The sequence below is a fragment of the Leptonotus elevatus genome, chromosome 5 (assembly GCF_054856555.1).
Source record: "Leptonotus elevatus isolate MCC_2025b chromosome 5, RoL_Lele_1.0, whole genome shotgun sequence".
Lineage (NCBI taxonomy): Eukaryota > Metazoa > Chordata > Actinopteri > Syngnathiformes > Syngnathidae > Leptonotus > Leptonotus elevatus.
The window spans coordinates 6,531,116-6,545,258 of record NC_141243.1 but is presented as its reverse complement, the minus strand read 5'-3'; the positions used below and the strand labels follow the sequence as shown (position 1 = coordinate 6,545,258).

Genomic DNA, 14,143 nt, shown 5'->3' with positions numbered 1-14,143 from the left:
ACTATGTCATGCATGTCAATATGGTGTACACCTGTGGAAATAATTTTGCAAAATTGTAGCCTTATAGTATTTTTTATAGGATAAATGTTCCATACCTTCTGCATCTATGTAATTTAGTACAACACAATTTTAAATCGAGCCATTCCTGCAGCAACCCAATCCAAAAATGCAATGCTGATGAATAACATTATTTAAAAGATGTTAAAGTTGACTAATTTGAGTTTCATAAAATTCTATGAACAAAATAAAATAAAAAATTGGGGGTGGAACACAAGAAAACACAACTTTCCAAATGTTTTCAAAAATGTTAAGAATTCTTTGATAGAACATGCTCCTCAGTGCTGTTGCCAATGATTTTGGCATATAAGTCTTACAGAGAACATATTTTAGTAAAGGATCAGTTGGGAGCTTTTTACTAGGGATTTAACGATATCCCAACATGATTTGATGAATAATTGTGACGATATGGGGCTCCAGGTAGCGGAGTGGTACCGTCACTTGCCTACAATGCAGGTTGGCGTGGGTTTGCTTCCCCGCCTGGGAGACCATGTTTGTATGTGTTCGTGTTTGTGTGAGTACATATAACGGTAATTATCAAAATCTTGTGCAAGGTTGGTGATATAAAAAAAAAAAGCACATGACAAAAACTCACGATCATGCTGATAAAAAAAAAAAAAAAAACATAGCCTATTGATATGCATAAATGACCTGCAATCACTTATAACACTTAATATTAAGGCAGTGATTTGCTGATGCATGCACACACTTTGAATCAAGTTAGTCTGGAGGATCTCAAACGTGTTACGTTCCCCTTCATCTGGCCATTAGCGTGCGTCTTAAATGTAGGTGGCCAAAACATACTTAGTTAAAATTAAACTGAACTAATAAACTAACCACCAGAGGCTGTTGGAACTGCACAAATGAAATACAACCGCGCATTTTTAACAGATGTGCTGCTTTTACTATCATGATATAACGACGACGGCATTGTGGCAACACAACGATTTTGCCGCTATCGTTGCATCCCTACTTTTTATCTTATTCTAGGCTCACAGTTCTCTCTATAGTATAGTGCTTTCTTCTAACATTACCTTCTCAGCAACTCAACAAAACAAACAAAGTTGACGGTGGCATACAGCAGGAAGAGATAATTATTGTTCCTATTGAAAACAGGCACGTGTTGAGAACAAATTTGGCACATTTGAAAAAGAGCATAAGAGTCAAGGCGCCTTCATTGGAAGCTTTTCTCCGACTTCGGTAAAAGTGGAAGATCTGCTCCTGTGTAGCACACCCTGTGGACCTTGTGCATGAAGAAAACTGTAGTTCATAACCCCCCACACAGTGTTCCGACTACCACAGCGGTTAAATTTTCATTAAAGACTTTGCCTTTCTAGATGGTTGCCCCTCTGCGTTTTGGAGGGTATCTGTTGCATTGGCATGTTTATTCTATCAATTTGTTCAGTGGCACTGTGACTCGATAGCTGGAGAGTCCCTGATTTGTTAACTTATTAATTGCCTGTATCATTCTGACTGAGCGACGTGCTGAGATTCTCTCTTGATGTCGGCGCTGGTGTGGGGGGGCTTCTTCTTCACTTTCCCTCCCTCAGCTCATCAGTTGATTCTGTTCTTCAGGCTTCTCCGTGGAACACTTAGCCCTGAGGAGAAACCATGGGTGGGGGTCTGGAACTTTTGATGAACCTCTTTTATCTGACTGTTTAATCTGGAGTCTCCCCGTTCTTTCTTTCTCCTCTGCTCGCCGTCTCCTTCTCTGAACCTCCTCTGTCTCTTTCCTTCTGCCCTCTGCTCCTCACTCAAGACACTGCTTGTTGACTTAATTGGATTGTACTGAACTCTGCTTCCCAGTTGTGATGCTTATGATCATCCCCGAGACTCTTTGACTCACATTTCCTGTGAAGTTCATCTTTGTAGCGTCGTTGGAGCACCCTTTTTCTGGCACAGCGGAGCGCTTTTTCTTTGGGGTTTTCCAGGTATTCCGTGCAGATGAGTTGAACAATTATCTGTAAAGTTTTTGACAAATCCAAAGTGGGTTAGGTGGAAAAGGCAGACCAGACCTTGTAATCAGAGACAAATAGGCTGCCTACCCACACAGGGCTCACATCCTCAGGCTTGCCCCCAGTGCCTCGCCGCATACCCTTTCTCCGTCTCACCCTCACCTCACCCCGCTCTCCTATCCCCAAACCTCCCTGAGCTCGATCGAGGGAGATGATTAAGACATCAAAAGCCATGCCTCGCTGTAGATCAAAACTCAGGGCTGACGGGCGAGAGCCTGATCCCGCGCAGACTTCCGCTGCATCCCGCAGCCGGAGATTTGCCATTCCCAGCAGCTCTACTGCTCCGCTCCATTAGTATCTCCATGCCAATCGGAGCCTCCCCGGGGTTTGACATGTAGCCAAGGATGAGTCAGGACTATGCAATCAACCCCATCCATGGAGAGGCAGGTGCTTTAGTGTTGAGACACTGGTGTGTGTATGTGTGTGTTTATCATAGCTCAAGGCCCTTATTCACCCCCACTGTTTTATCATCCCCAACACTGAACAGCAGCGGCCCATCACACTGTCTCTATCTCCTTTCCCTCTCTTTTCTCTTTCTCCTTCACTCGCTCCCTCCAGGGGCTTTGCTTCATGTGATTCCACGCTCCAGCTTTAGCTCAACTTTGCCACTTGGCAGTCTTGGAAGATTCTTTTTTTTTCTGCTTGTCTTTCCTTTTACTCCTGCTGTTAAAGTGGTGATAAAGAGAAAAGAAAATGCATACAGGATCACGAGCAGAGAGTTTTCCTGCTTATAAAGCAAAGTGCTTCATGTTGCATCGAAGTATCGTGGGTGGGGGTTCCAGCCTGTCAGAATGGATGACGATTGATTTCTGAATATTATAAAAAAGAAAAGTGGTTCCCATGCAGGGATGGAAATAATAATATGCTAAAATTAGCCTCTCTTGCCCAAGGGGTTAGTGATAATCTAAATATGAAAAGGGTTACAAAATTATAATGTGTTTGTTTTAGGAACATGGAGATAAAATGGTGCACAAACAGGGTTATTATTCCCCTGTAACCTGCTATTCTCAGAATTGTTTCCACATTTACAGCAATTTAGTGCTGATGTCATGCTTTGCATAGACCGCAGCATGAATGATTACTCGAAAGACATTATAAGTAGTATTTATATTTCAGAAAGGGAAGAGAAGAAGATGAACCTGCCAAAGATAAGTTTGATACACAAGCAGGCATTATACTAATGAAGTCATAATTAATATCCACTTACTTAGCAGGTTTTGTGTGTTTTTTTCCCCAGGTTTTTTTTTTTCACCAATCATGGTGTTACAGTGATCCTAGTGGCCGGTTTGTCCATCGTTTTTTAGCCAGCCAACCAGTGAGTCTGGGCCTGGGGCTCAGCTCATTAAGGCAGGAGAGTCCCCTACTATCAGTGCCTCCCGCTATGCACCTTGGAGCCAGCCAACCCCCCCTTCCTAGTCAGCTTCCTGCCTTTAATTGAGTTCTCACTTGTCTTTATTTTACTGTCAGCGTTATAGCCTTCTCATTGTTATCCCTTTCTGCTCTCCTTTCTTGAGTCCATCTCCTCTCTTTACTTCACTACGGCCACCACCAACACTTTTTTTCCCCTCCATATTTTGGAGCGTAAGCACTTTCTCCATATTAAGATGTGAAATTCATTTTGACACTCGGCTGGAAATAGAGTGCAGCCGGCACTCTCTCCCTATCTGGCCCTCTCTTCCTCTTCCTCGTCTTCTCTGTCTTTAAGGATCCACACTCACACCTCTTTTTTCTTTTTTTTTTAAATCACCTTGACAATATCATGTGAGGATAAGGATAAATTAAATTTTCATTATCCTCTGTTTAGAGCTCTAGATTCTATTAAAAATGCAAAGGAACTAACAGATGATAAAGAGAGATTATAGTACATAAAATGAAAGCTGTGCCATCAAAATAACTAACTCAGTACTCAGTATTTATATGGAATAGAAACAAATGTATTGTCATTGCTTGTCATAAGTACAGAACAATAAAATTCATGAAACAGTTACAACCTATCCAAGAGACATAAAAAAACAAAACAATGGCCAATAGAGGGAGACAGAGCAGAAAGACTGACGGGTCACCAACCAGTGCCCGAAATTCTCAGATGGGAAAAAATAACATAAGGAAGGTGTGGGGGTGAGAGGGCTTGGAAACGGCCCCAGACTATGCTTCTGTACAGTTCATTGCGCTGCACTTTGACAATAAAGTTGAAACTAATTTCTGCAGTAGACTTTATGTCAAGTGCAGTCTGATGTTTCGGCAATTCAAAATGTTGCAGATAAAAATGTAACCAACATACTTGCAAGTCAAATAGACTGAAGATTATATGACCACGCCGCATTTTGAGCTGTCACAATTCTGAGCCAGAAACTGCTGCTCTTTAGGTATCAGGGGAAGCAAAGACATGAGGATGATTACACTGACTGCTACATCTGGCCACCAGCCCAAAGCGAATTCACATAGTTGAATAATTGTGTGACTGCATGGCTGGATTGCCCAGACTGCCACATTCTCCCCGGGATGATGTGATGTGACTGGATAAAGAGCAGGCTGTGTTAATATGCGTAAATGCACTTTAGCCAAGCGCTGGCTTTTCTTACTTGATTTTTCATCTTGACTAAATGTTTGTTTTCCCCTCAGGGACCTCGCCGTCAAGGGATTGTGACTACAACCGTGTTGCAGAGCTGGATGTGGACCTGTAGGGGTGTCTTAGCCTTAAATCACCTCTCCAAGCACTCAAGTATGCACTGAAAGCACAATCATGCATATACACTACAGGCGTGCACTATACACATCAGACATATACATACCACAACCTATGCCGTGTGCTCTTATTGACCTCAATTAATATACAATAGGGGGTATTTTTGTTGACAGGCACCACCTGCACTCGGCGTAAAAGCAGGTGCATATTAATTTTTGGGCCGCGGCAAGTCTAATTTAGCATGTTTCTGAATTTGATAGACCGCACTACACCTTTGTTAGATGTTCTGGTGTATTGTGTTGCATTCCCCGCCGCATCTGGCAATTTGGCGACCAAAAGTAGATTTGATTTTAGACAAGTTAAAAAGAGGTCTAAGTTGTGGCGCAGCTGGTGCAACAAGATGTTGGTAGATTTTAATCTAGGCGCAGACAGGCAGATCCTGAGCTCCGCAGACGTCATCATATTTTATTCATAAATATGGCAACCGTGTCGGCCAATCACTCTGAAACATTAATCAATTAATTGAGTGAATAGTTATTATTATCATCCTGAAAATATTTTATTAGCATTCTCCTGACCACCCGACACAGCTATGGGAGTGAAAGGCCGTGTCCAACTTTTTTTTTTATCTTTAAGTGGAGATCTAACCACCAACTATATGCTTGCTATGTATGGATCAGCATAGCAGTAATAAACACATTTAATGTACCCAATTTACATAATACCTATACATTGATTAATAGAACAGTAGTTAACGCAGCTGACTTTCACACCCCAAGCTCCCGTTACGTCCTGCAAGCTAACAGGGAGATGGCCGTGGACTGTTTACATGTGCCGCTAATTCTTTTAGAATGTGGAACAATTGATGGAGCAAGAAAGTAGAGGAAGGAGTAGAGGGTAGTGATAGGAAATGAATTACCTGGATGGTCCTAGAAGTGTGAAACAGATAATTGCAGCTGACAGTCCAGTCTGCCACACACCTAATTTGAGTCTGAGCACACTTTCCCTTCCACCACAAGCCACTCCACTTACACTCAGCACTATCTCTCTGCAGACGCGCCATTTCCGACTTTCTCTCCCACTCTTTCTTAGCCGTCTCCCAAGTGGTAGAATTATTTCATCAGCAAGATATGAGCAGTCATGTCTCGTCTGGTTGGTGCACTCGATGTTCTTATTTTCCCTATAGTTTAATTTCCCCCTACGTAATATTGGGTAGTGTGATCGTGTACCTGTCGGTGATAGGGCATCATCTCTGGCTCTCTTTAACTCTCTATGACAGGTGGGATATAATATCAGTGAGAGAAAATAATCCCTTTCTACTTTAAAAATGTCAAATTTCAACCATTTGCTTGACGACTGCAGAGGAGGTAGGGAAGAAAGGCCTCTTAGGTAAATCTGCTTGCATCGGTTAATGAAAGCTGATTGCTCTTTCAAAGTGAATATCTTAAAATAAATAGGTGTTGTGGTAATCCTATTGACTGTAAGTAAAAGCATATGACTTGCTAAAAGTCAATGCAATGAAATATTATTTGCATGGTATGCATTCATTCTTCTCTGCCGGTGGAGTTGATCTCAACTGTCCCCTAAACTACCCTCCTATGAGTTTATAAGATAGCTAACTAAATTATGTCAGTGCAGTAAAATAGTTTAGCTGAAAAGGGTTTTGTCAGGCCCTTTAAAGTTCATACCTAAACGCATCTAACAGAACATCAAGAGAACTTCCCTTCAAGCTATGAATCTAGCACCAAATTGTGTCGTGTGTTCTTGTTGTTTTGTAAATGAGTCCAGGCACTTGTTGAGGTTCAAACCAATCCATTTTCACTTTTCTTGTCCTCACTGTTAAGGTTGGGAATGCCCAGTGGCCCCTCAGCCTACTGTACCATGGATGATATCAGTCCCTCTGGTCCCCCATCCCCGCAACCACTTGACATTTCTTTCGACATTTCCCACAGTGCTCTCACATTAAAGGGCGTGACATTTCATTTGCACACAATCTTGATTAAAGTACCCCCACCCCCCCCCCCTCCCCATGGTCTCAAAAAGGGGGGTGTAAGTCTCTTTTGTGTCCTCTATTTTGGGAAATTGAGAAAAGAGAACATCAGTGAAAAATTGTTTTTTGAAACCAGTCTTGCCCTTCTGTAAAGAGGTACATTAAAGGGATACATGACTCATTGAGCCATTTTCAGCAGTAAAAAGGTAATATTTTGTCCAGAATTAATTTGATAACTTCACTTGAGGAAGTAAGTAACGACCAATCATGGCTCAGTTTGCTGACCAAACCCAGAAAACAGGTGAGCCGTGATTCGTCGTTACCCATTTCCTCAGCACAGGTGATGTCATCTTTAGTCGACAGCAAGTGGAAAAAATAGTTTTAAAGGTATTAATTGTACATCAAGAATAATGAAGTTATCAAATTAATTCTGGAAAAAATATTAACTTTTTACTGTTTAAAATGGTTCGATGGGTCAAGCATCCCTTTAAATTGACAAACATTAAAAGTTTTCTATCATGGAATGTTTGTAAATAAAATTTTACTTTGGCTTACTGGAACCCCACCAAAGTCAAAAAATGCTACTGTATTGTAGGTTAGCAACAAAGTGCCTTCACACTTCATTTTAGCCTATACTTTTGTACCTTTTTTTATTAAATGGAACAGTCACAATAGCCCCACTAGTCTAAACACAATATCCTGATTAATGTTGCTTTTATCAAATATGACTTAAGCAGCAAAATCCACCCGTTTTTATCCAACTCAGGGGGAGGCCATTTTCTCACTTGCTTTCGACTGAAAATTACATCAGAATTGGTCAGCTTGGGGCTCAGGTAACGACCAATCACCACTTAGCTTGCAAATGTCACACGGCCGACTCAGAAAAAGGTGAGCCGTGATTGGTTGTTACCAGAGCCCTGAGAAACCCTGATGTCATTTTCAGCCAACAACAAGTGGCAAAATGGCCGACCAATGTGATGGATAAGAACTGGTGGATTTTGCTGCTTTATTCATATTCCACAAACACAATAATCAGAATGCTGAAGATATTGTGAAGTAATGTTTGGATTGATTTTCCCTGCATCATTTTTTTTTTTTTGAAATATTAAGAAAAATGTCCAAAACTGCTTGATTCCGAAAGACAAAAAACAACTTAGTTTTTTGTCTTCCCACAAAAATGTGTGTAAATTGAACTGAAGCAGGTTTTTAAAAGATCTTCGAACTTCCCACTGTGGCCATAACACAAATACAAGCTGATTTGAATCAAGCTAAATTCAGTCAGAGTCCATCAATGGCAGGTCACATCTATATCCGTGTCAGCACACCTGCACTGTGCCGCTGATTGCTGGGCCCACTGCTTAGCCCCAGCTGGACCACCATGATCTGACTCCAGGCCAGGTCTCACCTGCCACATCCTATCGGCCCGTCCACTTGTCCATTGGCTCGGGGCCTGTCACTGATGGGCAGCTTGCCATCCAGTCTAAACAGTAGGCTTCCAAAAACATTCAGTCGCGTTTGTGCTCTTCTCCCTCAAACAGCTTCTGACAAGGCATTGAGATTTTTGTTAACTAGGGAGATTTTTGTGCCTGTTTAGTAAGAGAAAGTCTAACTCTTTAATGGGAAGTATAATCGGAATCATCACACATGGATATGTGTTCCCACTCAAATAATTAAGTATATATAAGTATAAAATGTAATTCAAATTATTTAAATGTCAAATCTCATATTACAAATATAAAGAAATACAATTCATGTGACTTTTGAAAAAAAGGTACCTCAGACAGAATTTAAAACGTTAAACTCTCCTTATTTTCTCTCTCATAGTTAGAGTGAGACTAAGCCGATGTGTTAATTTTCATGTCCTGACCTCTGTAAATCCATTATACAGAATTAGTACAAAAGGAAATGTATAGCTGTGAAATGGTCATTTACGTTTATCCCCAAGCAGCCAATAGGAGTACGGCAAAATGTAACATAGTAACCTAATTAAAAGCATTTGACATCATATTCAATGACCGCCTGCTTGTGAAATTAGAAGCAGTGCATAGGTTAATCATAGCCTGTGAGAAGCTTCATGTAATAGAACCCTAATATGATAATTGATTCACTTTGACTCAAACTTATCTTTGTCTTGGTGTCTGACTTGCCCTTATCCAACGTATCACACAAGGCAAAAGAAAGAAAAAAAAAACAAAGAACAAATGAAGGCCTCGCAATGGCCGCCTCTTATTGCTGGGAGGTGTTTGATCACCATTGTGCCTGACACATCAGCTAATTTAACAACCATTATTTCTAAGTCGCCCTTCCACCTTGGAAGTGTTTCTATAATTACTGTGGTGGCGGCAAAGTCACATCTTTATAGCCTAAGAGCGTGATTTAGTTAGCGTACCTTTTGACTGAGCTCAATTGGGTTACCTACAACATGCTTTTATTCTCTCCCTGTTATATTAATGGTGTGACAAATGGAAAAAGAAGTAGGACTTCTAAAATTACCATATATACAGTATCTTTTTATATCTTTGCATACGTCTTCAGAACAGTGTTTGATCCCAATTTTGTAGTCTACCATTGTAATGAAGTGCCCCATTTTGCCGCACACAAAGCATCATTTAAACGTGAATCAAAGAAATCCAGTCCGGGCGCAGCTTTGCCGACAGCCAACTGGTGTTCCTGTGCAGATATCATACAGTAAACTGCTGCGAAAGGTGTGGAGATGAAAGTCATATCAACACGGCCATCAGACCTCCTCACTGAAACAATATACAGTTACTATAGCAGCCCACCCAAACAAACCTGTTATGTGGTCAGGCTCGGTGGGTCTCCTGCCACCAGTGGAGGCAGAGCAGACCCATAAAGAGATAGATAGAGAAAGTGAAAATAGGAATTAAGTAAGGAGGTGATGGAGTGATAAAGCAAAATAGAGGGAGCGAGTAAAGGGGAGGACCCAAATTGGGAATCTATTACTGAGCTATGGGAACAGCAGCCTTTCTCTGTGTGCCGTAAACACTCAGAAATGTGTTCAAGTGCAGGAGGCTTTATAAGTTTCTCCTTCTCCAGAGTAATGTGCTTTGAATGGCTGCTAAAATGGGACTGGGAGAATTTCATTCCTGCCGCCTCCCCAGGCGACTCACCTTTGGCCCGCCGATGATATGAGCCCCTTTCTGTTTTTTCCACTTTTACTCTAACCGACTGATGGAGAGGAGGGGAAATAAATGGAGAGCATTGGCACAGCAGGGGATGGAGGAATGGACTTGCACAAGAAGAGGCGCACGGGTTGGTGGGGGTAGGGTACAGGCCTTATTTATTTACTGGAATGAGGCAGGTGTTCAGATTAGCTCATCTGTTTATGCTAAGTGCCTCACTATGGAAAGTGGAGCCATGTCACAGGACGTGGGCGAGGCCATTCTTCTCACTGTAAATGTTCTGCTTGCTTGTCAGACCTCAGGTAGAGTCTAACTCCTGGACGCAGGCACCTAATATTTTAGGTCATTTGTCGCATTTTGTTGGCTATACCAGAACAACACATTTATTGCCTAAATACTTTTTTAACATGATGCTATCTGAAAGGCAGTTTACAGGCACATTTGAGTTGACCTTATTATTGCAGCATTATATTTTTAAACAACTGTTATGCGACACGTACATATTCAAAAACAATTGAAGGTTGCTATTATTACCAATAAAAATTCCATTTGTATCAGGAATAAATTATGTCAAATTGAACATATTCATCAAGTCGATAAAGATGGCACACAATGACACATTTTATAAAAAATAAAAATAGTCATGCTGATCAGGGGTCATAACAATGATGGCAAACTGTGTCATCTTGGCTGTGTCACAACGAGGAGCCGTTTTATTATAAATGCCAAACTGTAAGGCCACTGATGTATCTTGCATATTTTTAATTCCTGGAGCCATTAGACTGCTGCTGGTTATTATTTGCATCCATGTGAAAATGTTATGGAATGCCTGCATGACGGCATCTCTCACTCCCGCGTAGGTGAAAATAAAGAGAGCATCACAAATAATAAAAAAGCTGATGGTGCCTTTCGTTCCTCCTCAGCATCACCTCACATCACCTCCCAGCTCTGGCTTTTCATTTGTTTTATTTACATAGCTGCATTTATGACCTTTCATCAGCAGGCCTCCTTATATAGGAAACTAATGGCTTCTCGGAGCTGTAATTTGGGCATGTGTGTGCTTAGTCGTCTATAGGCCTGCAGTCAGTCCATATATTGTATGTTGGCCTGCCTTCTCATTCCCGATTGTGTGTGGCTGTGGGTGTATGTTGGCGTGCAGGGAGGCAGACAAAATCAACATTTTGATGAAGGCTTGAGTATTGTTTTTCCAACACAACACTCCACTTCCCTTTCCACTTTCTGACCCCCTGCTCATTTTTTCCGCTGCACTCTCTGTGTGAATCCATTTGTCATACCTTGCTTGTTCATTGATTATCCATCATCACTGCAGGTCCCACTACAAGATGTTCTGGATAAATAGCAATCATCATTCCTAGCTCCGAGGTTTGCCGTGTTCCCCTCCTCTCTTTTGACACGCTTATGTGGCAACGGTATTTGTGTTTTATTGAGTGTTGCAGTGCCAAGCTTTTTATAGTTTGTTGGAGTTTTTTAGTAGTAAACTGTTCGATGCAAACTCAGCATGCAAGCCAGAAATAAACAGACACATTTATGTTGTGGGAAAAATAACACTTCCACCACCTTTGCTCCCCTCCTCTCCCGCTTTAACACCCTCTGCGCACCCCGCGGGCTCGAAAGAAATGGGTCCAGCTTAGGGCCATAATTGGTCTTGATCCTTCGGCTTCGGGCATACTCCAGCGGTGGGTCTGGATGAGGCGCTTGTTATGTGTGAAAAGGTGGCAGGGGAATGCCTGGCCAGTAATTAACAGTGTGCAGGGGACTGTGGAAGAAATTTAAAAGTGAATGGGGGAGGCCAGTTCATTCCGTGGCCCCCGCACAGCCTCGTACTCCGCCTCCTCTGTTTCTCATCTATTCAGTCTTGCCTGTTATTGGAGCTGATTGGTTTATAGAGATTTTCACACTTTTGGAAGTTGGGCTGGTATTGTGAATTTGTTTTTTTGCTCGCGCCCCTTTGCTCCCAAGCTCGCCACACACAAGCACACTCCCTCCCACACGCCAATCTCTTCCAACAGTTTACTCAATCAAGCTCTCAAAATTTTAATTGCTAACCTATTTTTAACAATATGTGTTGATTAATATATTTATATAAAGGTTTGTCATCTCCTTCAATCAAGTGGCAAGTAATCGCAAATATAGAAGGAAAAAAAAAGTTGAGCTGAATCTGCAATAGACTCAAAAAAGTGCCAACCTCAATCCAAATCCAATTGTGATTTCAGTCAGCAGCAAAAATACTTAATGACATATTTGGCAAATTAAGTAAATGATCAACTTAGTGTATACAGTTAAGAACATTCATAAAACGTACATACGTGTAGCTGCCTTCAAAGGCAACTCTCATTTATGTAATTGATTAATTTCAAAGTTTTGATTTGGTCGAAAAAGAACAATAAATAAAGTCATTAATTTATGTAAAAATGTTAAATACGTCATAATATTCAGATAATCTAATTTGGATTTAAAAGTTTATTGAAAGGGGGAATGTACTTTTTTGTTCCATCATACTTTGCTGTTAATTGACTCACATGTGGACGACAAGCAAGGAGCTTGTCCAGAAGACGTGCTTTTAAGATTCATTATTCCTTTTGAGATAAAAGTTTGTCATTTGCTTTCTTAAGTGTTAATTGTCAAGCCTCTTTATTTTGTGTGCTAATTTAGCTGTTTTCTTAGTTCTGACGGAATTGTTGGGATGTTGTTTTATTTTGAGTATGACATGTGGACAACGTTAAATGTCTGTTAAAACCCCAAAACGACGTTGAGCCTTGATTGAACTCAAAAGGAGTAACAATCCTTGTGCAGTTAATGGGTTTATGATGGCCACAGTTTAACCTTGAAATGGCTTCCATTTCTATAATCTCTTTGCATTTTTTTATTTATTTTCCTGAATCTGAGATTTAACAGTCTTTGACCTTAAATGTTCTACTGTATTCTGTTTTTCAAATGACTCGAGCAGCCTGTATAAATCACCTCTGCTCACCTCACTACAGCCACCACTTTAATTGGCGGCCAATCAGCCAATATTTGTTCATTGACCTGTTTTTTATTTGACTGAAGGTCTCACCAGTCCACTCATGTTTTCACAAAGTCTCCATCTTTTATAGATTTAGTCTACACTGTGTTTCCCATGGCTTTGCTGTCTAAACACAGTCAGCATTGAGTATACACTAACAACGAAAACATAAATAGTGTGATAGCATTGTCGAATGATGACTGTAAACAGGTTGCAAAACTTGCATCCATAATGGCGGCCTTTGCTTATTTTCTTTCAAAAAGCCGGCCCGTCACGGCTTGAGAGCACTCCAGTGGTGTGTAGTAGTTGTCGAAGGCCACTTTTTTGGGTGTCAGTATGCCATTTGCATCCTCTCCACTGCTCTCCAGACTAAACATGTTAGCTTGAGAGGCCTGTTTAGGCAGACGGGAAGTAGGCTAAGCGATGAGAACTCCTCTGACAGCCTTGGAGATAAATGACAGTGCTGCTAAATGATGGAAGAAGTGGACACAAATGAGCCATCACGGGGAAGCACCTGGTATGGGGTGGATGCATGTACTAAAAAAAAGAAAAGAAAAAAAAGAAAATTGCTCGCCCGGTCCGTGTCTCCTCATGTGCAAGTATATGTCTGCCTGTGTGTGGCTCTGGGGGTAACAGGTGGGAGGTATGCCATGTCCCGGTTAACAAGAGTGTTATTGTGTTGTTCTGTCCTGCATGGTTGACCGTCAGCTGTGCAGGGTCATCCTTTTTCCCCCCCTTAACCCCGACACACTAACGCGGCAGCTACGCATGCCTGCACACACACAACACACACATTTTTAGACATACTCAAGGACACATGCCCAATCATGCACATATAAACAGATTGTGTTATGCATCAGTTAGTGGCCTGTAAGTGAATTGGGACATAATCAGTGATATTTTCAATTTGGTAGCCCAGTGAAGAGGCATCTGCTTGTGTTCTGGCACAGTGTTCAAGACTGGACTCAACATTAGGGGGGACCAGACATCCCGTTTAAGCGGGACAGTCCAGTTTTTAGCCTTGTGTATTGGATCCCGTCAGATTTTGCCAGCTTGATAGTTTTTCCCAGGGTCCTGTTTATTTTTTTTAGCGCAGTCAGCAAGACAATTGTTGGGCCATGTGTATGTCAATCACACAGTTGTCATAGCGATTTATACAATTAACCAATGATTAGCGATTATTTTGTTATATAATAGTCCCTGTTGAGAGTTCATTGTATATATGAT

General features: G+C 41.3%; 1 protein-coding gene across 4 annotated transcripts in view; it reads left to right on the top strand.

The window, feature by feature from the left end:
* The window catches only part of LOC147173489 (uncharacterized), a 236,402-nt gene that overhangs the window by 184,574 nt on the left and 37,685 nt on the right, over positions 1-14,143 (top strand). For all 4 annotated transcript variants that reach the window (XR_015094919.1, XR_015094920.1, XR_015094921.1 and 1 more), the window contains one exon: positions 4,695-4,794. Coding sequence is in view for 1 of the 4 variants with exons in the window: in XM_086076984.1 (XP_085933110.1) it covers positions 4,695-4,794 (100 nt within the window). In the remaining 3 variants the exon portion in view is untranslated. The remainder of the gene's footprint in view (positions 1-4,694; positions 4,795-14,143) is intronic.